General features: G+C 32.8%; 1 protein-coding gene across 1 annotated transcript in view; it reads right to left on the bottom strand.

Annotated features, from left to right (window-relative positions):
* Positions 1–25,496, bottom strand: part of CSMD3 (CUB and Sushi multiple domains 3) — a 509,139-nt gene that overhangs the window by 86,324 nt on the left and 397,319 nt on the right. The window contains exons 35-42 of the mRNA XM_021706867.1: positions 23,544–23,624; positions 22,488–22,601; positions 16,710–16,898; positions 16,179–16,325; positions 13,383–13,571; positions 8,299–8,484; positions 7,056–7,250; positions 4,211–4,384 (exon numbers count right to left, since the gene is read on the bottom strand). Of these exons, the coding sequence (XP_021562542.1) occupies positions 4,211–4,384; positions 7,056–7,250; positions 8,299–8,484; positions 13,383–13,571; positions 16,179–16,325; positions 16,710–16,898; positions 22,488–22,601; positions 23,544–23,624 (1,275 nt within the window). The remainder of the gene's footprint in view (positions 1–4,210; positions 4,385–7,055; positions 7,251–8,298; positions 8,485–13,382; positions 13,572–16,178; positions 16,326–16,709; positions 16,899–22,487; positions 22,602–23,543; positions 23,625–25,496) is intronic.

The following is a 25,496-nucleotide window of genomic DNA, read 5'->3' as shown; positions in this document are numbered from 1 at the left end:
AAAAAAAAACTATACTATGCTCAGATAACATATTAAAACTAATAAGTGAATTTGAAAAGGTTGCAAGAGACTAAAAAAATTGCAAAAAAAAAAAAAATTAAAGAAGACCTGAACAAATAAATAAATGTGCTATGTTCATGAATCAGAAAATTCTATATTGTTAGATGTCAATTTTCCCCAAATTGATGTGTAGATTCAATGTAATCTTGATCATAACCTCATCAGGTTTTTCTATTGGATAAACTAATTCCAAAACTTACATGAAACTGCAAAGTCTTAGGGTACCCAAAATTATCTTGAAAAATAAGAACAAATTTAGAGAATGGACATACATGATTTCAAAAATTTCTATGAAATCTTTTCAACAAATAGTGTCAGATATCATTCTGTGAAAAAAAAGTCCTATCACATAATACATACAATAACATGTTAAAGATAAATTATAAATATAAAAGAAAAAGCTAAACTAAAAAGATTCTAGAAGAAAGCCTGGAGGAAAAACATTGTGACTTATGGCTGAGAAAAGGTTTCTTCCCTAAATAGAAGGCAGAAAGCAACAACCAGAAAAACAAACTGGCAAACAAAAAAGACTTAACCAAAGGTGAAAGCTCCATCTTGTCAAAGTACACTATTAAAAATTGAATAGGTAAGTCACAGATTCGAGGAAAATAGTTATATATATTTAAAACACATAATAATAAAGGTCTTGCAATCAGAATATTTAAACTCCTATAATTATTAGTCTAAATATTTAAACTCTTCTAAGTTTAATATTTAAACTCCAATAATTCATAACAAAAAGGTAATTCAATATAAGATGCTTCACCACTTCACAAAAGAAATTTTAAAAACAATCAGTAAACCCATGAAACTGCTTAGCATCAGTAGTCATGAAGATAAGGCACTGGAGACTCGGGGATGGGGGAGAGGAATGAAAAAATCACCTATTGGGTACAGTGTGCACTAGTAGGGGTGATGGGTACACTTAAAACCCAGACTTCTTCACTGCTATACAATGCATTGAATGCAAGCAAAAACCACTTGTGTCCTAAAGCTATTGAAATAAAATTTATTCTAAAAAGATAATACAAATGAAAATATCCTGAGATACCTTTAAGCATACAACAGAATGGTTAGAATGGAAAAAATGGCGATAAGACATATTGGAGAGAATGAGAGACTATGAGAACTATTCCAATTACTCTATATCTGAGTACCCAAGACAAATGAAAGCACATGTCCACAAAAGGACTTTTACACAAATGTTCCTAGCAACTTTATTCATAATAGCCCAAAACTGCACAGCCCAAGTGCCCATCAAAAGGAGAATGACTGAGTGTGGCTTATCTGTACAATGGAATTCCACTGAGTATTAAAAGAAACAAATTACAGATACATAAAACAGGGATGAAAGAGAATAAAAGAGGCCTTGCATAACTCAGGATTCCATTCATATGAATTTCTAGACAGGAAAAACTAATATAAGGTAAAAACTCAGAACAGTGACTGCCTTAGGTTGTGGGGGAGGGGATTCGGAATGACTTCAAAGGGTCATAGGGAAATTTCTGAGGTAACGGTGATATTCTGTATCTTTACAGCGATTGAGTTACACAGGTGAATACATTTGACAAAAATCATCTGACAATGTATTTATGACATATGTACTCACTTCATTGGATATAAATTTTGCCAAAGTTAAAAAAAAAGAAACAATTATAAATAAATACTGAACTCTAATGATACATGCTGAAATGTTTAGCAATGAAGTATACTGATTTTCACAACCTATTTAAAAATGCATCCAAGCCGGGCTCGGTGGCTCAGCCTGTAATCCCACGCCTTTGGGAGGCTGAGGTGAGTGGATTGCCTGAGCCCGCAGGTTCGAGACCCGCCTGGGCAGCGAGACCTCATCTCTACAATAAATAAAAATAAAAATCAGCCGGGCGTGGTAGCGCACGCCTGTAATTCTGGCTACTCGGAAGGCTGAGACGGAAGGATTGCCGGAGCCCAGCAGGCGAGGCTGCGGTGGCCGGGAGCGGCCTCTGCACTCCAGTCTGGGCCACCGAGTGAGACTCCAACTCAAAAAAAAAATGCATCCAAAAATGGATTGATGAATCGATAGAAGCCTGGGAAGATGGATAAATATGTGATAAGCAAAAATGAGAAAAAACTAACTGTAGAATCTAGGTGGTGGGACAATTGAGTGTTCATTGTCAATCCTTTCAACGGAAAAAATCATAATGAAATGCTGGTGAGTCAGGAATAAATGCACTACATTTACAGAAACAATGATAAGCATATTCTAGTAGTCATTCTAAGCTGAAGGTGTCTGGGACTACAAGGGCAAGCTGAGAAGAATACATCCTAAAGGTCAGCTCACAGCACAAGAGTCAAGTTTTAGCTTGTTTGGCATCTGCACTTTTTTCCTACTAACACCCTTTTGAATTTATATTAGATGTCAACACTAAATTCACTACAATGGATGATGCTGTCTTCATAGCCTAAGAGGCAATGCTTTCTTATAAATATTCCTGTTATGCCCTTTCTTTCCAGTGAGCATAAACAAGATTCTAAATCGGTGAATAAAACCACATACTTTATATAATATTCTATAAATAATATATAATATACAATGACAGTTCATGATAGCATATGGTCATAAAATATAGTATTGTAAATTTGTTTTACATGTAAATTCTCAAATTTATAAGTAAATTAAGTTTACTTGCAAATTTATAAGTAAACTAAGTAATCTGTAATTGGAATTAATATAACCAAAAGCAATTTAGAAACTATTAAGAATTGTTTTATTATTATTTAATCACATATTGATATATAATGATTTAAAGTATTTACTATTTTTCTTTTTTTCTGCAATAGTCATATTACAGAAAATAAATTATTTCAATCATCTGCCCAGCCCAAGTCAGTAGGAGAAGATAGCATAATGCCACCCTCACTCCTCTGCTCTGCCTTGGTGAGATTTGAAATAGAGGAGGCCTTAGTCTGGGAGGAAGCTCATTCCACAACCAGGCCCAGAAGCAATGGGAGATCCTAGGGTTTGGGGAGGCTCTGAAAATACAAAAATAAGTGTGTTATTATAAAGAAATAACTGTTGCTGAGCTTCCAAGTATACCTATTAACAACTGTACCTGAGAAGTGGGTGAAGAAAGGAATTTTAACCAAAACTTCTAGCTATATTCTTCTAAGTTTCAAATAATGATTGTATTGCCATGAATATTTTCAAGCTTATTAACAAAACAATATGTAACTATAAACTTTTTTGCTATGTGTCATATTATTAAATAGTAACTTTTTAGAGATGAAATGTTATATAAATTTTGCAGTATGCTAATTCATAATTATAGCAATTTTAAATTATCAAACAAAAAGATTATGCCTTGTGCCCAACAGACAAGTGAATAATCATTAGAACAATTTTTATTATTGTCCAATGTAATACTTGCTGTCATATCTTGAAATTATTTTAGAGAAAAGAAACAAAGCACAAATCGTACAATTATCTTAATATTAAAGAAGTTATTGATGTCTTTGAAAGAGGATATGAAGCATAAATCATAATATTATTTTCATAATAAAAAAAGGAGAGGTAAGAAAACAAGCTAGTCCAGTTTCTTTCACTGAACAGTTTTTTATTATAAATTCAGAGAATGCTAAGGGAAGAAAGTCATATGTGCCTAAATCAGGTTCAAAAAATAGATTTTTAAATTTTTAATAGAAAGTTGTTTCACACATGTAGAAACCTTATGAAATAAAAAGGGGAAAAGATATTTAAATATAGTCATTTTTCTGCTTCAGTTATTATCTTAAGCAAATAGGTGACAGGAGAACTGACTATTGGTTTTGAATGAATTAACTGTTACAGTGATTAATCCAGCTGAGTATGCAGACGTATAATTTTCAACAATTAGTTTTCACCTTTTTATCTTCTCCACACCTGGAAGAAAATGTGTCTCTCCTTAATGACATAAGATTTCATTAGGAATACTAGCTGATTAACTTTAGAAGCTATTTCTTTAATAGCTTTTCTACCGTGAGTCATTTTTAAAGTTGAGTATTTTCTGTTTTTAGCATCCTTACTCAGTGAATATAAGTTATAATCTCATATTTCAGGAAAAATTATGCCTCCCCTCCTCTCCAGGGTGGAGGATGGGGAGAAGTTTGGTTAAAATAAATTAAGAATCTGTACCTAGGCATCTGGTTTCAGATCCACTCCAAAGACCGGAAGAAAGGCATTCCCGTACAGCAGAGCCTACAAGCATGAATCCCAAATCGCAGGTAAAGATTGCAGTTGAACCATATGAAGTCTGAGTTCCAATCTTATTTCCATTTGGAGGTGTAGGTAGTTCTCCACAGGAAATAACTAAAAAATGATAAGTAAGTAAAAACCCTTAAAGACACTGTTCAAAATGCACTTGTAACAAAATCATGCTTTCAATATTTTGAGTTTCCTATGATTTGATGTATTTTCACTTGAAACTGATATTTACAAAACATGATGGAATGAGTAAGAATTTGTAGAGAAAAACAATGACAATTTAAAATTTTGCACCTTTGAGTTCTCTTAAAACCTTCTAAGTATCAGAGAAATGAAATTATTTTCTTTTCATTTTTGCTTATTCAAACTAGTTTTGTGAATGAAAAACCACAATTAAAGAGAGGACAATTCATTAGTCCAAAATCTTTTCACTTAAAAAATGACATTGGATAAGTCCTTTGATGTACTTAAGCCAACGTTTCTTCATAATGAAATCAATGCTAAGAGAGTAATTACAGTTTTTTCTTCAAATACTTTATAGTTGAAGAGATTTATAAGTGAAATATTTAATGGTCACAAGCTCCATTAGATACAGTTATATATTCACATTTTTTGGTACGTATTAAAAACTTGGAGGAGAGAGTTAACCGATTTGCTAAATAGTACAAAATTCATTTTTCCTGACTCTTTCATTTAAAGACTATAGATGACATGTCTTTCTGTGGTATAATAGACATTAGAGACTCAGAAGAGGGAAGGTGGGAAAGGGTGGAAAGATAAAAATCGCCTATCGGATACCATGGTCACTGGTGGAAGTGGTGGGTACACTTACAGCCAGACGTATTTGTCACTATGTGATGCAGTCATGTAACCAACAACCATTTTTATCCTCTAAAGCTATTGAAATTTTAAAAAGAAAAGCCACTCTAAAACAAAAACAATAATGAATAATGTTAACTGAGTGCCTATTATGTGCCAGGTTTTTTGTTTGTTTGTTTTTTAGTGCTTTCACTTATGTAATTCTCAAAATAACCCTCTGGGGTAGGTGTAATTATTATCTGAATTGCATAGACTAGGATATAGGCACAGAGAAATGAAGTAACTTTAATACAGTTACAAAGTCTATAACTTGCTGAGTCAAGATTTAAAACCAACGTTCTAACTTCAAAGTCCAATACTTAACCATTAGCCTTAGGTGTTCAGCTTTAGGCTTTAGATAGCTGCTAGACAGACAAACGGGAAAAAAATTGCAAATTTTAAATAGTTGATTATCAAATTTAAAATGTACTGATGGTTTTTAGCTAATCTCCAAAATAGCCCTTTGAGGAGCTATTAAAATTATTGATGATATTTTTATATCATTTTCACTTAAAAATGAGTAAATGGGGAACCAGAAAAATCAAGACTCTTCGTTTTCTCAATGAATTGCAATTCTTAAACCCTTTGTCTTTTCCACACTCTTGCCTGTGGGCAGTAGCCCAGTATCATGCATCACTTAAATAAACCCTTACTCATTACAGAAATTCGAACACAAAGAAACCAGACAAATATTTTTTGACTGCCTAATTATACAGGTGTTTCTGTTGAAGATAGCATTTTGAAATATTCATATGCCATGTGTCTTTTTAAAGAAATTATCCGGAAAGAACAGGAGCCCACAGGCAGAGAAAGTTCTTGGGAGAAAACTTCAAAGAACAGGATCAAAATTTGCATGTAATGATGATGCCATATTTTTAATGTAAAATATAAATTAGAATTTTTTTTAGATTTTAATTCATTCTTGTGACTACCTTATAAAAAAAGACAATCATAAAATTCTATGCTGACATAGAAATTAAGAAAATAAATTGCAAATCACAGAATATTCATAAGTACAATAATAGATACTTGTGTACTTATTCTACGTAAGATAACTATCTGCTATGTTAATTCATAAATCTACTTAGACTTTTGATTATTTTATTAGTTTACTTATAAATTATGGGTTTCTATGCTATATATGCTCCAGAGTTGTACTGGACATTAATTAAAAGGTTGAATTATCAGAATACTTCCTGGCACAGAGTAGACACACAATAAACAGAGTAAAGGAAGTTAGAGGTATTTCATCTGGACAGTCTATAATAACTATGTTTATCTATATTAACTATTGACCATTTTTAGAATATATGAAAATAAAATGCCTTAATTGTACAATTTGACTCAATAATACTTATTACACTCCTTGTAAATCTCTTTCAAGCTGGTATTTCATATAAGTCATACCAATAAATCTTCATAATTACAATGCTGATGTTATCATAATTTTCTAGTTTTAGAATTTTAGAGAATTAATATCATATAACAGAGAAATTAAAAGTCAAGAGTTGTAGCCAAAGTGCCTGGGTTGAATACTATTTCTCTACCACTTATAGGCTCTGTGGCTTCCATAAAATGATTAAATCTGGAACTTTTTTTGGCCAAATTAGTATAATACATGTAAATGAATTAAAGCAGTATCTAGCAAGTAGTAAGTACACAATAAAAATCACTTAGTTGTTAAAGCAAATTATAGATCGATAACTCAAATTCAAGCTTTCTGGATCAAAATTCCATGCTTTTTTATAAGCACTTAATATATACAAGCATAATTGAAAATCTTAAAATGTAATGAGAATAAATGACCATATAAATAATATTATATCATTATTGATAGGGTGTTTAAAAAGGAAGTGATTCAAGCAATTCAATCACCATAGATATCCTATAAAATAAGTTAAGCAGAGTCTATACTTACTTTGGCAATATGGTCTTTCATTTCGCCAACTCCAGGTGCCATTAGGAAGACATTCAATAGAAGCAGGCCCTAGTCCATGATAACCAGGGTCACAGCTGAAAACTACCTTGGTTTTGTATTCATAATGGGAGCCATTCACAATTCGCCATCTTCCATGTTCCAAGGTAAAGGAATTGATACTTGGACATGTAACAACTATACAAAAACCAAAGATGACAAATGTTTATAAGTCAATCATGTCTGTTCCACCTCCTAACTACATCTCACGTCGATTCCATTCTTTATCTTCCCACTGCCTTCATTCACTATTGTGCCATACAAAATCCTTTAGCATTAATTCTTTATTTTTTTCCAAGTTAATCTTTTTCATTCCGCCATACTATTCCTGTACATACTATCCTACCTACTTGGAATCCCAATTATGACTGCCTTACTTCTTCCTTGTTTCTTTAGAAGTTTGGGAAGGACTATATATTGAGGAAATATGTTTGAATGGCCTTTTTATGCAAAATCTGTGACATAAAATTTGGCTAATTCTAAACTTGTTCAAGATAAGTAGAAGCATTATTAGATAATGGCAAGAGAGAAAACAATTTAACAATCATAATTTTAAATGAAATTACAGCTAAGTTGAAATCACATTACTAAATGAGAAGAAATAAACAAAGCATACAGGAAATCAAAGACTTTATTTATATCAACACTTTCCATTTATTTTGCTCCCAAATCATTATCAGAATTAATATCTGTTATCATTATATACCATGCATTCACCTAGTAAAGTAACAATGACAGTAATATGAAATATTCTAAGTGCAGTTAACTAGAAGAATATCAACAAATATTTAAAGTTATGGATAATTTCAGTAGCATCATTTATCCCTATGAAAATCAAAGTTGAATATATTGAAATATAATTTTCTCAATGCAAACCATAAATTTTTTTCAAGGGACTGTGTACTGAAAACATGTTGACTGAGAATGACTTTTACAAAAATAAATCAAGCTTTATTATGCAAAATGAAAGGTGCCACTTTTTGACATAAATATTCTGAGGTTTCAAAAACTGACAGAAAAGTCTTAGTACTTCATGGTAGAAGACAGCTTAATTAACTTTCATTTCTGCCTTAGGCATCACATTTAATTTCAACGATTAGTTTTTAAAATTCAACAATACACAAAATTTCCAAACATATAAATGCCAATAGAAAAGTAGGTTTTGAAATTTCTTTAACACACATACCAACACAGCGAGGAGTCTTGTTATGATTGCTCCATGTTCCATCAGATTGGCATATGGCAGTGGTAAGTTCCTTGGATGACAATCTGTATCCATCGTTACAAAAATAGGTAACTCGGGTTCCCACCAAGTAGTCTGTTGTGAGTATCCCTCCATTTGCTGGAGCTTTAGGAATCCCACAGGAAATTGCTGGAATAAATACATACATACAAAATCATATAAACAGAAACATACTTAGTTTTTTCAATAAGTCTGTTAACTATAAAACATGTAAACTATGAGGGATTTTATCAATTCCTTGGAAATAATTTTTGGATACTTCACAAAAATACTTTTTGAGCCTTGAATTTTGAATAATTTATTTTAAACTCTTATTGAATGTGTTTTAAATGTGTAAATCTACAATGCTAATATTTCATTTTTTGGTTTCTTTCTTAGTTTCTTGCTGTCATCTGCATAGTTTTCAGCATTTACATAGATTATATGAAAATGCAAATTAAGTAAAGAGTGCACCTAATGCAAACCAATGATGGGACCAACATACAGCAAGTTTGACTAACTCAATTTGACAGATAATTATTAAAGTTTATAAAGAAAGTGGCAAGCAAAGTATCACTATTTTGGTCAGGAATAAAACAAACACATTTATTTATCTGGAAGCTGGCTATTTCTTTGTCTTAGGTACAGCCAAAATGTGTGTGCTTGGTCACTATCCATAGAATATCATGGGTATTGAACGTGCTTAATAAATATAAGGTCAGGACTTATTGTCTAAGGCCTAGTTAAAATCTTCCTGATTTCATTGATGTGCCTTAGATGCCTTGGTTTTTATCTACATTTGATTTACATAAAAATTAGTTTTACTATGATGAGATAATGACAGCAAAATTTTCTATTTTCTTAGTTTATTGTATATAAGATATTTTCACACTTTGTAACTTTAAAAGATTATGCAAAAATCCCCTAAGATTTACTCTTTTTCATCCTTGCTCTATAAATATATAATTGACATTTCCAAAAAGAAAAAAAATTATTTAATAGAATATATTTAGTAAAAATGTCTCAACTAAATATTATTTGTATCTTTATATAGCATACTCAGAGTAAATATTTATACATATGTCTGTAGAAAGATTAATGTACTTGAATCTGAGTGCTGCCATAGAACAAATTGGACTTATTGCACATCTCTTATATATACTTTATAATGGTAGCATGTATTACTGTTATAAAATGAGAACGTTTCTGAATTTAGTCTCTAAGGTTTCAAACAAAGCATTAAAGATTTATAATTATATTTTTTCTCATAACAAAAGGCATAAAACAAAAGAAGGTATGCGTTTAGTTTAAATATTGTAAATACTGTGATCTATTCACCCATCTCCCATTGCAACCAAAAATTGTTTCTACTTCTTTTTTAAAACCTCTGTCTTTTTTGTTTAAATTTTGTTAATCTGTGTGTATTGAATATAAAGTAAAAAAAACTTAATAAAATCTAGATAAAGTTGTCAAAACTGAATGACAGAATTTCTACTGTGGAAATTTGATCACTTATAGTTTGGTAACCTGCAAATTATGAACAGAAAAGTTGTAACACTGAGTTAATACATTATATAAGTAATTTCATACAATCATGTTATTATCTCTGCTTTCTAATTATGGTACCTCTAAAATAGTGTTAAAAAGTAAATGGCTCCCTGATGCCTGTTAAAGCAATATTTATATTATCACTTAGGACTTTTGGGAATTTCAATTTATAATAAGCCATCTCCCCATTGAACCCCTGTGAAAGATAGTGTAATTACTAATTTTTAAAAGTTAACTATACATTGCTGTGGTAGTGTAAATTGAATCTAGATCAAATAAAAAATATATAGTTTAGTAGTATAAGTTCCATGTATACATTTAATATAAAATAATTTTATTTTAGAATTTTAAAAAAGATAACATTAAAATGATAGAACAACTATGGTGCTTGTGGATAGATTACAATTTAACTTCTCTCCTTAAAAAGAGAAAGAAAATAAAACAAATCTAGTTTAGAAGAATAATCATCATCACTGAATGGTTGTCAAAGAGGCTTCTCTACAGAACGCTTAAGAAATCACAATTAAAAGTGAGACAGGGATTACAAATGTAAGTTTCTACATAATACTATCCAGTGCTTAATTATTCTCTCAAAAGCTTCCTTAAATATTATATATGTACCATATATGAGTGAGGGTTTCCAAAAAACCAGAATTATCTTTTGGAGGGCGAGCCCCTTGTAGTTCACTCAGAATGTATTCCTCCTGGTCAAATGATCAACCAAAGTTTTCATCTGAAAGTTTTGAGAAGATTGCATCATAATTTGCAGAAGAAACATACCAAGTTATGGCAAACAGGTGACTGGTTCTTCCACCAAGACAATGCATCTGCCTACGCCGCGCTGAGTGTTCAGAAGATTTTGACCAAAGATGGCATGACCCCATGCTCCCACCATCTCTTATTGACCTGATCTCACCCCAAGTGACTTTTTTTGTTTCTCTGCATTGAAAAAGACCTCAAAGGGAAATATTTGCCAATGTGGAAGAGGTAAAACAAAATACAGCAGAAGAACTAAAAGGCATCAAAATCAAAAAGGTCCAAAACTGTTTTGAGCAGTGGAAAATGTGTCTCAATAGGTGTATTGCATCAAACGGAGAGTACTTTGAAGGTGACTGAAATTTAAACATGTAAGAATAAATACACAATGTTTTACAAATAAATTTCAGGTTTTGGGGGGATTTCCCGTTGTATGTATGTGTGACTGTATATGCATGCAGGTGCATGTGTACATATGTATATACAGGCGGTGCCCAAAACATGTATGCACATTTTAAGGAAGGAGAAAACTATATTAAAGTTGTAATACTCAATATATACTGGCAACGACAGGTGAAAACAAGTCATGTTTGACTTCTGCTATTACAAGATATGGTCAAAGTGATTACCATCAGTGTCCAGACACTTTTGATTATGGCAAACTACTGCAGGACTTATTGCTGGGGGGGGCTTCCCAGATCTTCCCTTATGCACAGCACACAGAGTACCATGTGTCTCAAACTTATCACGAATGCATGCAGTTGCTAGACATGCTGGAGGTTCTGTTGCATACTCACACCTCCAATGTTGTTGTACTTTTACAACATTCTCAAATTTCAAATATCACTTCAAAATGGTCTTGAGCTCCTCAAAGGACAACCGTGTTTCTGCCATTTCTTTCGACGGCCCTGCCTGTCACATGGTGATGCTAGCTTTCATTTGATTAATGTCATCTTTTGACCGAACGTCATACTACACATTGCTACTGTAATTCAATTCAACTTTGAAAAGTACTGCATACATAACATCTCCTAAAATGTGCATACATTTTTGGCACCCCCATATATAAATAATCCTTATACAATTAAATTTAGAAGTTTAAATTCATAACAATTAATGATATTTTTTAAAATATATAATTTGAGATTTTCTGTATTTTTGATTCTCATGATTATGAAATAATGAGATGAAAGATTCTTTCCCAAGCCATTTATGGGAAATCAGTTATTACTTCAAAATTTTAATACTCCTGCTGTACATTGGTCAAGGGAAACAGATATTTTCATAGTTTATTAAAATATATCTGTTCTGCATGAAGTCTATTCCTTCAATGTTGACAACCACCAAGGTAACGATACTTTCCAGAACCCTAATAAGTGATTAATATTTTAAAAAGCAATAATTATTTAATTCTGCATTTACTTACACATGCCTGTGAGAGCTATCTTTCTGTGAATTAGAAATTGCAGTCCAATAGGTAAAAGAAGCCATTTCAGGTGTCTTGTAATATCTATTCCTCAACTTATTTAACTTGCTATTTGATTTTAAATTTTAATTGACCTATTTAAAAATTTTTTCTTTTATACACATGTCCTCCAAATAGTAGATGATAAGTAAGACCCATTATTTATTAACTGCGTTTGTTCATGTACGGGTTCAAAGTTGCTATATGCACCTCCACATGCTGGGTAGAATAAATCAAATATAAATTTAATCTTTATATTGATAAAATAATGCAGTGAATTAAATATTTGAAAATTTTCAAAATCAAATGACATTGATTTTTTCCTGTAACTGATGTTGGAATTGTCTCTATGACTATATCTAGCTAAAAGATTGAACTTCTTTTTAAAACAGGTCCTAATCAAGAGCTCTAAAATGTGCCATTTTTTTGATCAACAGTCTCATCATTCTGTTTGCTATAGCATGATAAAATGCTCACTGCCTTGATTTTTAACAAAATGCAAATGATAATGAAAAACATATCTGGTGAGTTATAAAAACCATTACAAAAAAATAACTAGCTAGTTGGTGACATTTTTCTATTTTAAATCTATTGCTTTGAGAGTATGTTTTTGTGTATTCAGAGTGAAACTCAGTCTTTTTTATTTTATTTTTTTAAGATATGGGTGTAATTCAGGATTAGGTATACAAGTGGCCATTGTACAGGTAAATTTGGGCCTCCCTTTGGTCCCCACTTCGCCTGGTTTGAGATCAGGTACCTGTATTGATGTTATGTGCCCCTTCCACCCCAGTAGTTTCTGGCTACTGCCAATCCCTTTCTTATTGTGTTATGGTAAATGTTCAGGGTCCGCTTATAAGTGAGAATAGGTGGTTCTTAGTTCTTTGTTTCTGTGATAAGTCACTGAAAAACTCAGTCTTCAGAACACTTACTCATTATTCTCTATTGTCTCTGTGCAGACTTCACACTAACTTTGTTTTTATCTCTGGTGCAAAAATATTCTAACAACAAACTAACTGGAATATTGTATGAATAAAGTATGCATATAAGGGAGAAGGATAAAGGCACATAAGTTGCATAAAAAAGCGTAATTATAAAACAGTATGTCTCTTTCCTCTCAAATAAATCATTCTACATCTTTACACCTCATTTTCATGAGAAGAGTTCATATTATGCTTCTAAATATTTCTATCTTTGGAAGTTGTAGTGATCCAAATGAAAATGTTAAATGAGTTCAATCTCATAATAATGTTTTCATCCATTATTGGATAATATACTTCACCTTGACAGGCAGGAACCGGTGAGTCCCATGCATGATACCCATAAGAAGACTTTCTGCACACGGCGCTGCTTTTCCCAACCAGTCGGAATCCACGGTCACAGGCCCAACGAACCACACTGTTAAGCTGCCCACCTGTCTGACTGATAATGTATCCATGAGGTGGGGATTCCGGTGTACTACAGTAAAAAGCTTTCAAAAGAAAAAAAATGCTGCATAATTCATGAATTAAAAATTCTTTATTACCCAAAGTTATAAACACCCATATAGTGAATACTAATACTTAAAAACAGGCCAAGGGTCATCTATGTGAATCTTTTTTTTTTTTTCTGAGTTGGAGTCTCACTCGGTCGCCCAGACTGGAGTGCAATGGCCACTCCCGGCCACCGCAGCCTCACCTGCTGGGCTCCGGCGATCCTTCCGCCTCAGCCTTCCGAGTAGCTGGAATTACAGGCGTGCGCTACCACGTCTGGCTAATTTTTTGATTTTATTGTAGAGATGAGGTCTCGCTGCCCAGGCGGGTCTCGAACCCGCGGGCTCAGGCAATCTACTCACCTCAGCCTCCCAAAGGCGCGGGATTACAGGCTGAGCCACCGAGCCCGGCTTCTATGTGAATCTTAATTCATATGAACATCACATTGTTCTCTATCCTCTTTTGGAAATAATCTACCTACATAACTTTTGGGAGACACAACTATCTCTAGGCTTTCTTCTTCTAATTTATATTGTCACCTAAATTGTCTCCTGAATTAGAAGGCATTTTCTTAACACCCTGAAGGTTTAAAAACCCTGAAGATATTCCACTGATTTTTGGAAAACTGTATTTCCTGTCATTTGAAGGACCTAAATGCCACAGCCTTGCTAACAACATTTTAGAGCATGCTGTTTACATGTCACTTTGAAGCTATCTCCAGACACCTATATCATGTTAGGTCATGCATTTCATTTTGGTTGATGTCTAAAATAATCCCACACATTCCATACTCCTCTCTCCCAACCCATCAGAGTTTCCATTCTGTCAAGAGTTCTGACAAATAGTTATAACAATTGCCAATAAAATAAAAGGTGTTTTCATCTCCTGAAGTCTGAAATGCCAACAGATAAGGTCAAATAGCTTTTTTATATACATGTATTCAGCATGGCAGGTTCCATCTACCCCATGAAACTTCAATGTATTCATTTGAGAAAAATGAGGCTTTGGGGGTAAATAGTAAGAAATAGAGTGCACTTAGAATACATACACACATACATACACACACACACACGCACACACACACATGTCATAGCCTGTCATTTCTAAAGAAAAAAAACCATACATATATAATATATTGAGCTGTTCTTGGGGGCTAAAAGTGGTATTTTTATTATATTTATATCCAATTTTGTCATAAAGATCAACTTGAATAAGGACTGGTTTATGATATAGTCAATGTAATGCTTATAATTGTTTATTTTGAGTAGTTTCCCTTTACGTTACTGTGATCATTATAAATACTGTTAAATGTGCTGACTTTTAAGTGCTCTGTTTTGAAATAACTTTAATAAAAAGATATTTACATTGCTCATATGATTGACACATTGATTCAAATATAACAAATCTTAAGGATGACTTGGAAATATATTTCAAATTTTAAAAACATTTCTCCTTTGAATGCATAATAAATTTTCTACTTAATGGAAACTGATTGTATGATTAAATGTTTACACATAATAGGAATATGCTGTCAGTGAGAAGTTACTTATAATATGCAAAAGAGAAATTATCAATAAATTAAAATCAAACTATCGTCCTATATTTTAAAAACAAAATAATTAGATAAAATTATTTTATTGGAGCATTATACTGTAGTTTGTAATTTAAATGACTGAAATTTGAGTGTATACTCTTTAGAAATAAAATTCAATATTTACTTGTCTGTGACTAGAATTATAATGTGAGAATTGCTTTAAAACATTTATAAAAGTGATTTCAGCTGATTTGGCTAGCAATGATGTTTGGCGGAGGAGCCATGTTCTAAACACCGTATTAGGCAGAAATGGCTGACTGATTCTGAGGTATTCCACTATTGAGCACATACCCTTGGACTCTGACATGATTTAGGATAGCAATTAAAAAAATTAAATACTACCTTCATGTAACTGAAGACTATTTATGTACACTTACTCGAAAGAAAATTATTGGCTCAATATCAGTAGATCTTATAAACAGGAAGGCATATAGAAAAAGCTACATCGCTTTGATATTAAAAAGAATTTTCAACTTACATCTTTCAAATATCACTCAATAAAAAGCAGTAGTGATGAAACAGTTACTTTTTAAAAGCTGAAGGTTTTTAAATGATTAATACTGAAGGTGCTCTCATTCTCTCTTTCAACATTTAAGATCATTTAGCAAGTACCATAGTGAATAAAATTTAAAACAAAATTTTTTATGTATATCTTTTGTTTATGCTTGTCATTTAAAGAGTTATTAAATAGATCATATAATACACAGTTGAGCAACACTGTAACACTTTCTGTAAATTTAAGGAAAAAAATCTATTTTAAAGAGTATTAAAAACTTCGGTTTAATTTATAACTAACTTATCTAAGTTACAACTATTGTAAGTGCTTTTAATACTTTACAAAATCATATGCGGAATGAAGAATTATCATTACAACAGGAAATTGTTCAAGAAATATTGATGGGGGAGATGTGATTTGAATTTCTGTCTAATTGAATAGTATCTGTGCTCTTTAATCACAACTATATTGAGGATGCAGGTAAGATCTGTACTGAAATTGTTAAGTATCACATACCTATATATCTTATCCGGAAGCCTTTTTTGTTGTTTCCATGATCCGCTGACCATTGAAGAAATACTTCGTGACTATTGCTTGTTATATTAAAAGGAGATGAATAATCCCCACTGAGGGAAATAAGCACTGGACTTTGAATATTTGGTCCTTCAGAAAGAAAAATAATACAATTTAGATAAAACTGAGTAATTATATCTCATTTATCTTTAGTATTTTATGTCTTCAGAATAGTAGTAAATATGGTTAAATTGCTTCATAGCCAATCTACCTCATCAATGATAACTGAAGACGTTATATAAAATATTTTTTAAACCTTTTAATTCTATAGTTGAAGTATATACAACTTGTCAAATAGTAATTAGGCTTACTACAATTTTCATATGGTATAGAGGTAAATATAATATTGAAACTTCCAAACATATTTATAAGAGAAAAATCATGTAGGAAGTTATTTATACTGAAAGTCTGCATATACAATTAAAACATCCAGGCTTAATTTATGAATATCCAGTAGATATAACCCTTGGTTACCATCATACACCTGAAGAACATCAAATTCCTTTTCTGTCTGGAAGAACTCTACAAACATGCTGATGTTGTAACCCTTTTCCACCGAAATGCTCCATGCACACATTTGAAGATTTGGATAACTGTCAGGATATCCAGGACTCAATATGACTCCTGTAGAATCTAGTCGTAATTCATTGGCAGGACAGAGCACTGTCAAATAAAGATATCATTAAACACTACTAGTATTTTAGAACCCCAGTGACAACAGCAGTTCAAATACTGAGTACTCTGCATTCACGTTCATAGCTATAAAGAAAATGATACCTTGAACTATTTGTTAGAAGAGACAATTTGCATTAAGCTTACCATTAAAAAAATAAAGGAATGATCTAAAGATTTTAGTATTGATTTATTTTTTATTACATAGAAGATACAGCACTTTTATAGATGATAGATAAATGAATGAATTAATGAATGAATGATATGGCATTTATTTCCTCCTTTTTCTTCACAATTTTCCCCAATTTTTCCTCATTTTCTTATGTTCTCCCACTTCTGCCTCTCTTATCTATGTCTTGCCTTTGCCTTGTCTTTTTCTTTTGTTGCTATTTTTACTCACTCTCTTCTCTCCTTAAACTTCTTACCCTCTCAGGTGTGAGGGGACAGACAAAAACTACCACCTCCCATAGTATTAATTTCAGGCAAAACCATTTCTGACCTCAGAGATGTGCTTGTTGTGAGGACTTAACACAATTCTGGGTCACATTTACCTTTCAGTTCTTTAAGCTATCTTCAGGTCACACATGTAGGGAACAACACAAATTCTTCTTATTTAATTTCTTAACATTGGCTAGCTTGAGGATATATGTCTTTACAAAAATACAGAAAATGTGTTAGACACTGACAAAACAACACAATTATAAGCTAACAGCCTCCAAAGCATAGTAAACTTTAAGTATTAGCATCAATAGCATTATGTATCAGACCAAATACTACAAATCCATACTTAAATTTAGATTTGAAATGAGTGTAACTAAGTTGGTTGTCTTACTACTCAAATGATTCCATTTAACCACTTTTTAAAAAATCATTTGAATGTTTTATGGTGTGAAAACGGCATTGAAATTGCTTATTATGGCTGACATTGTGCAGAAGTAAACCAATATGTACCAAAAATTTTTTAGTTAAGTGGAAGAAAAAACTTTCCATTTGTCAGAAAAGTGGAATGGCTTATAGCAAAATGTCATATGAACATCATTGCTAACAAGTTTTTAAACTTAAACTGGACTACATTTTGAATATTCTTATTGGGGACATTTAAGTAACTGGAGGAATGGGTGAACTAGATAACATTTGAGGCTTTGATACATTGGAAATACATTCCATGCCATTGACTAGTTCAACTACTCTACATAAACTATCATTTTAAAGTTAGATAGCATTGTAACTCAAAATAAAAAGAGCATCACCTTAAGAAGAATCCTTGTTTTTCAATATTTGTTTAAATTAGGATGAAAACCATCAAATGTTGCTGGAATACACACAAGTAAGTGAAAAATGTATATATTCATAGTTCTCACGGTACAAGGACAATTGAATATTTTGAGTTATAAAATCTGCAAGTAGTATAGGTATAGAAAACAGTAATAAAGTAGTGAATTATGGTAATACATGAATGCTAGGTAATAACGTTAATAACTTGAAAAGAAATAACTTGAAGGTCTTGAAAACTGACCAGAACTAATATATATATATTTTTAAACAACTATAGAATATAGTGACAAAGGGTGTTCCAGTGGTACAATTGGTTAGCACGTGGTACTTGTACAGAACATAGTAACAAATATAGTATCACTAAATCTAAAAGCTATTGTATATTTTTTTACTTCAGTTTCTATGAATTCAATCTAATATTTTGTTTCATGGATATAATTTTGAAATTAGAAAAAAATTGAATAAAAGGTACCAGATCATTCATTCTCAGCTAACAAAGAGAACCCTGGTTTGCTTTGCACACACAAAACATGTAAAAAGAAAAAATAAGCATGAAGGTTGGGAATGAAGTGAAATATCTGAGTCAAATACAAAGAGCATTAGTAAGTATATGGCTGTGACATATTAAAATGTACAATCTGATCCAATATACTTTACTACAAATACCACACATTAGCCTAATCTCACACTATCTAACACATAGCATGATGCCTGACAACCACCAAGCATAGCAGAAAATACTTGTTGACCGGGCTCGGTGACTCAGCCTGTAATCCCGGCGCCTTTGGGAGGTTGAGGTGAGTGGATTGCCTGAGTCCACGGGTTCGAGACCTGCCTGGGCAGCGAGACCTCATCTCTACAATAAATCAAAAAATCAGCCGGGCGTGGTAGCGCATGCCCGTAATTCCGGCTACTCGGAAGGCTGAGGCGGAAGGATCGCCGGAGCCCAGCAGGTCGAGGCTGCGGTGGCCGGGAGTGGCCACTGCACTCCAGTCTGGGCAATGGAGTGAGACTCCAACTCAAAAAAAAAAAAAAAAAAGGAAAATACTTGTTTACTGTTGCTGTATGTTAGGTACTCTGTTAAACACTTTTTGTGCATTATTTCATTTATCACAACTTTTTAAAGTATGCATAATTTTTATAACCAGTGTACATACAAGGAAACTGATGCCAGAAAGTTTAGAGTGCCCAAAGTCTCACAGATTCAGTTGGATTCAATGCTTTAAATCATAAAATGTAATCACCCATTAGATCTCATTGACCTCAAACTATTTTTTTAAACATTTGAAATTGTTTTCCACATTTTAACTGGTATATAGAGAACTAAAGTGAACGTAGAGAGGAATTGAGAGCAAAACTAATCTTGTTTCTTTTTGAAAAACTGAGAAATAAATTAAATAATTTAAAATGGACTAAAAAATGTAGAATTGTTCTAGTAGATTCCAAACAGATGAATGTTTCTGCAAGCTTATGAATTAACTCAAGTAAACAAAAATGTAAATTCAGATTTTTGACTTAAATGGTCAATTAATTAAATATAGAAACTACACAGACTCATTCTGAGGTATGATTTATTAACTTTTAGCTACTATCAGAAGGGTTATCATGAGACAAGAGTGTATTGTCTTTTTGTATCTATTGTCTATTTTGTGTCTATCTGTCTATTGTGTATTGTCTGTTTCCACAGAAACAGAATAAGAGGTGCAATTACTAATCTACAGGTAACTCTGATTTTGGAAATAAGACATTGAAAGTCCAAGATACAAGGGATTATAAAATACCTAGGTTATCCGAATTGTTTTGTCTATTCTAATTTTAAAAAAACACTGAATTGTGATTCAGATATAAAAACAAGAAACTTGTCTTACAAGAGTTGACAATGTAGTTTGTATTTTGGGGTCAAGACAGAAGTCCTATTCTGTAGTTGTTCCTTCATGTCTCCTGTGTTTGTCCAAGTTATCTTGCTGTGTAAAATCTCCCAAAAGCCTAAGACCCTATTTTTTCCATTCACATATCTAATAATCTGAATATGAATTTCATGAAATCCTAAAGGGCTAGAGAGTAGTCTTGCATAAAGTCATTAGTTTTCTGAATGAATGACACCTAAATGTCTGGAAAACAAGTGATAGACTTAAGAATACCCAACTGAGTATAAGATGTGCTTAATAGCATTAAGACTACAAGAAATTATCATATTGGAGCTGGTTTATACCTCCAAATCTACTTTTCTTTTTCCTAATGTAAAAGCCTCCTGTGAAAATCCTTTCATCTCTTTGTAAAATTTCTAGTTAGGTGGAAAATCAAATGTTAACTCCTATTTTCGAGACCTGCCTGGGCAGCGAGACCTCATCTCTACAATAAATCAAAAAATCAGCCGGGCGTGGTAGCGCATGCCTGTAATTCCAGCTACTTGGAAGGCTGAGGCGGAAGGATGGCCAGAGCCCAGCAGGTCGAGGCTGCGGTGGCTGGGAGCGGCCACTGCACTCCAGTCTGGGCAATGGAGTGAGACTACAACTCAAAAAGAAAAAAGGAAAATAAACAGAATTTTTCCTTTAGGTTTTGAAAGGAGGGAACTTCTGAAATGTAAAAATCATTTACATTTAAAAGTAGACATTTTTTTTTCCTTGTCCACCCTTCACTGTCCTTGAATCTAGCAACTGTTGCTGGTACTGAAGGGAACACAATTATCTTCATTGAGCCCCCTGACAAGCAGGAGACACACAAAGGACTGCAGTCCCTGGAAACACCTCCACCAGACCTAGATAAAAAATGGGCTATTCAAACTTTCTAACACTCAGAAATGTATCTGTTCCCTTAGTCTCTAAATGGCAACTGCTTTCTTTCACGTCTTTGTATTAATTTTGTGCATAATGTTTAATCAATCCTTGTGACCCAGAAGAAGCAAAAGCCAACCAGAAAGTATGCAGTCCAAATTGTTCAAGGCATTTGTGCTTCTGGCCTTTATGTATTATTACCAGTTTACTGCACCAGCCTCCTGCCCACCACCTAGATTCATGAGATACCTGTGCCTGGTGATGTCACAACACAAGGCTATGTGACTTCTGTTATCTACATCAAGAAGTGAAACTCTGCACATTTTTCCCAGTCTAAACTCCCCTTCAAGAGCCTTAAATATACTTAGCTCTCCTTCCTTCAAGGCCTCTGAGTGTTGGCCCCCTTTCTGTCTGTGAAAGGTGAATAATAAACTTTACTTTCTTCTACTTTGTACTTGGTTCCAATCTTGCATTATTTCCGTGGTACTGTTGTCCCTTGCCTCAGTTTACCCTTTCAGGGTTATTACAGCAGTTAAGATAATGCACAGAAAAAAGGTTTCCCTATTCTCAGAAACAAATCCAAAGAAGTAATCCCCCCAAATCTAGACAGTATAACCAAATAGAATTGATTTTTATTAAAATTAGCTAACATTTGTGATTGATTATTGCATGTTAGGTACTGTTCTGGGTCTAGGGGCTATGCATATCAACAATACGTGATTCCTGAACATCACAGCTCTAGCACATCATTCAAGGTCCACTGTCATCTTGCCCTTGTAACCATGTGAATTCCTTGAAGTCCGTGCCCCTCTTTTACTTCAGTGTCTTTGCAGAGACATCTGCCACTTAGATTACACTCTTTCCAGTTCTGTTGAACCGGAATAAGTTTCATCGGTCAATTGAAACTTACATCTCAGGAACAATGCTTCCAGCAAACTTTTCTTGCCCCACAAGGCAGTTAAAAATGATGGTTCCTTCCTAAACACTGCTGGTTCCTCCTGGTTCCTTCCTAAAGACTGCTACTATCACCTGTTCGACTGCCATGTCCCTTATCCCATGATGCTTCACAGTAAGGGCCACTTAAAACTTATTTTTTGTTTATTTCTTTCTCCAATCTTCATGCTTAGGAAGCACTCAATAAAGTTTAATAAATCTAGTGGTTAGAGCAAAAACTGTTTACAAGTAAAAGAAATCACCAATGGAGACTTTATTTAGACTTATTTTCCTTTTTTCTCCATCACCTTTCCCACCCCTCAGAGCAATAATAATTTTAATAAGTTGAAATATCTTCTGCTAAACCAGAACAATTAAACCTTGAAAGAATCAAAGATAATAAAAATTAAATCTGATAAATAATAAAATATATTGAAATAATATACCACATATGAGTTGTATAACTTATAGCATCATTGCCAGTTAAATAGTTCATTGCCAGTTAAATAGTTCATAATATATTGATTTTTCTCAGTTTTGTCAGCATTGAGTTAAATATAAAACAAATATTTAAGAAATAAGTAATAACAACTGGTACCTTGACAGACTGGAGGTGCTCCATCCATCTGGAGTCGCTCCCCTAACCTGCATGTCAGAATTGAATTACCAACCAAAGTAAATCCTGGAAGACACTGATACCTAATAATATCACCTATTAAAAAAAAGAGCGGGTGTCAGATATGCAATAAGATGATAAGAGAAACATACATTTCAATTTTAAGTGAAAAATATTTTATAATTTAGTCATTTTCACTTACTACAAAATTGTTATTTGTTACAAGCAAGAATAATATGCACAATATTTATCAACCACTACTTAACAGGCATTAACCAAACTGAACTGAGGACTGGAGTAAAATACCAGTCCATCTGTGCTGGTGGTTGGATATGAGCAACAGTCATAAGGAAATAAATTGGTTGGTGTAAGTAAGATATTCAGAAAAATTTATCAAGTAGGTAAAGTCTTCTTATTTATTGCTTTTGTATTAAAATGAGATTTACTTGGATCATTAATAGTTTCTTTATATGTCTCAACCAAAGTAAATATTATAATGATAATGATGATAAAAATGTATTATGGCAACATTAAGATGTCTTCTTATATCATTTTTTAGATTATAAGGCATTATCTGAATTAATTTCCAACTCAGCTTTAAAGCAACTTTATTATCAAATTAAGAACAATCAAGCATCTTTCAAGAAATGAAATTAAATATATCTTCAAATATATCCTAAAAATCATTCATTCTACTGAGTCAGATTTAGGCTTGAATTCAAAGAATAGAAGTTAGAACTATAGTGTCAGAAGGCAACAAAATAATAATTTGAGGAGAACTACCAGAATGCAGTTGTATAGTTCAAATTCCAACGTTTTTTTCTCATTGTATATCTTGGAAAACAAAATTCATTTTTCTTGCCTAAAATTCCCTTTCTTCTTTTCACTGCTCTCCCTTCTTAAGAATTCTAAATAATCTCTATCAAGCGAGGGGAAGAAGGTCTAAAGACAGGTTGCTACTATTCTTTCTTTATTTTTTTTTCTAGCAAATAGCTCTGCCAACAGTGTTTTTTTAAAAAGTAATTTGACAGACTTTACCTATTTCAAATTCATCATCTTCTGCCAAAATTTCAGCATTGGGTACGGGTGGTGGAGGTTGACACACTCTTAGTTGATAGGCTATAAAAACAGACAATGTGTTTATTCTTTTTCTGAGCAGCTACAGGTACTCACATGTGTGAAAAAAGAACGTTACACAAAGTTGTTTCATAAAAGTAAAAATAAATGTTATAAACTATTAAGTATCAGTTATTTCTTTATTTTTAAAAATATGCTACATCACTGAGAGAAAAATGGCAAAATATTTCCCCGTGGTAACAATCTTTATCTTTTTACTCTTTATTTCTCACCCTCATTCTAGTCCTTCCTGTTATGTAGTTCATAATACCTTTTTCCCTCCTTGTTGGCATGATTACAATTAGGAATTAAATGTTCGTGTTTGTTTACTTGCTTAATGTCTGTCTTTCCCAAGGTTCATTACAGAATCCCCTGCACTTAGCAAAGTACCTGGCACACAGTAATAATTGCCAACAAGTTCTTTGTTTTGTGTTTATATTGTTCTACACAATATTATAAACACATTTCTTATATTAACTCAACCTTCACAAAATGTTATTTTATTTAAATTGTGTGACTATTTCTAAAATGATCCCTATTTTATGAAAGATAAAACTGTTAAACAGAGTTAAGAATTTTCTCAAATGACATAGCTATATTGTGAAAGAGTTGAGTTTTGAAGAGCTTTCTCTCACCATGCCACATTAGTAAAATTATAAGATAACTGTTTTTTGAATGCAATGTTTTTAATGATATATATTCCTTTAACAGACCATCCCACTGGATTTGATAGGTTCATATTTGGTATAACTGAATGGCCATCAACAGAAGGTCTCTATGAATCCAAGCATCATGCCTATGAGCCCCTGTGATATCAAAACTCTGTAACACAATCATCTGCTTAATATGTCTTGTTTTCTCTAATGGTGTTTTGTAAATTTAGTATGTTCTCATTCATTAAAGAAATAAGATTTGCACTATTATAATGTTGGAGGCAAATATATGTTCATATGCCTATTTTTACTGCTTAAACTTAGAAGTTCTTTGTGTACTTAATGTGCAGATAAAGAAAATGAGCCTTGAAAGACACGGTAACTTGTACAGGAACACACACTCAATACAGGACACAGCCAGAACTGAAGTGTATATCCTCTAACTTCAAACCTTTGTATCTTCAACATTGACCCTACTGAAAAAAGAGTATCATAGGAATATTGAAGAGAATCTAAGAGAGACATCTTATTAAAGAAAATGATTGAGATGCACTTTAAAGAATGAGCAAGATTGTTCCAATTCTAAAGAGTAACCATGAACATAAGAGCATTTCAAATGAAGGAAGAGACTTGAGCAAAAACTCAGGCACAGGATCAATTCATTGATTCATCAACATCTAACAAAAAAGCCATTTATAAGAAGTTAATTGGCTAGCAAACTTTCAGGTTACTAAGGACAGAGAGAAGAGGAAACATTTTCAAAATGTAGATGAAGAATGATGAATAAAGTTAAATTTGCTTCAGTTTCCTTCTACAATTTGTTTTCTGTCACTTCAAGCATCTTCCTTCCAGTACTTTCATTTGCTTATAAAAGCACTTGCTGTGCAGGGGTGTTAATCTGCAAGTAAAACTCTGCTCTACACAAAAGGGTTACCACTAGAGAAAAAAATGTAAGAAGTTCAGCCCAGAAAAATACAACATGGACTTTTGAGAAAATGTATAGTGGGGAGTAATTACTGACTTTGAAAATAGTATCCTGAATTAGACTTTTAAAGGGGTACAACTCTAAAGTTAATAGGTAGCTGTAAGAAATATCAGAGAGGGCTGGGCTCGGTGGCTCAGCCTGTAATCCCGCGCCTTTGGGAGGTCGAGGTGAGTGGATTGCCTGAGCCCGCGGGTTTGAGACCCGCCTGGACAACTTGGCGAGACCTTATCTCTACAA

This window comes from Carlito syrichta, unplaced genomic scaffold (assembly GCF_000164805.1).
Source record: "Carlito syrichta isolate Samal-C Ts95f unplaced genomic scaffold, Tarsius_syrichta-2.0.1 Scaffold316182, whole genome shotgun sequence".
Classification (NCBI taxonomy): domain Eukaryota; kingdom Metazoa; phylum Chordata; class Mammalia; order Primates; family Tarsiidae; genus Carlito; species Carlito syrichta.
This window is presented reverse-complemented; position numbering and strand designations above follow the sequence as displayed.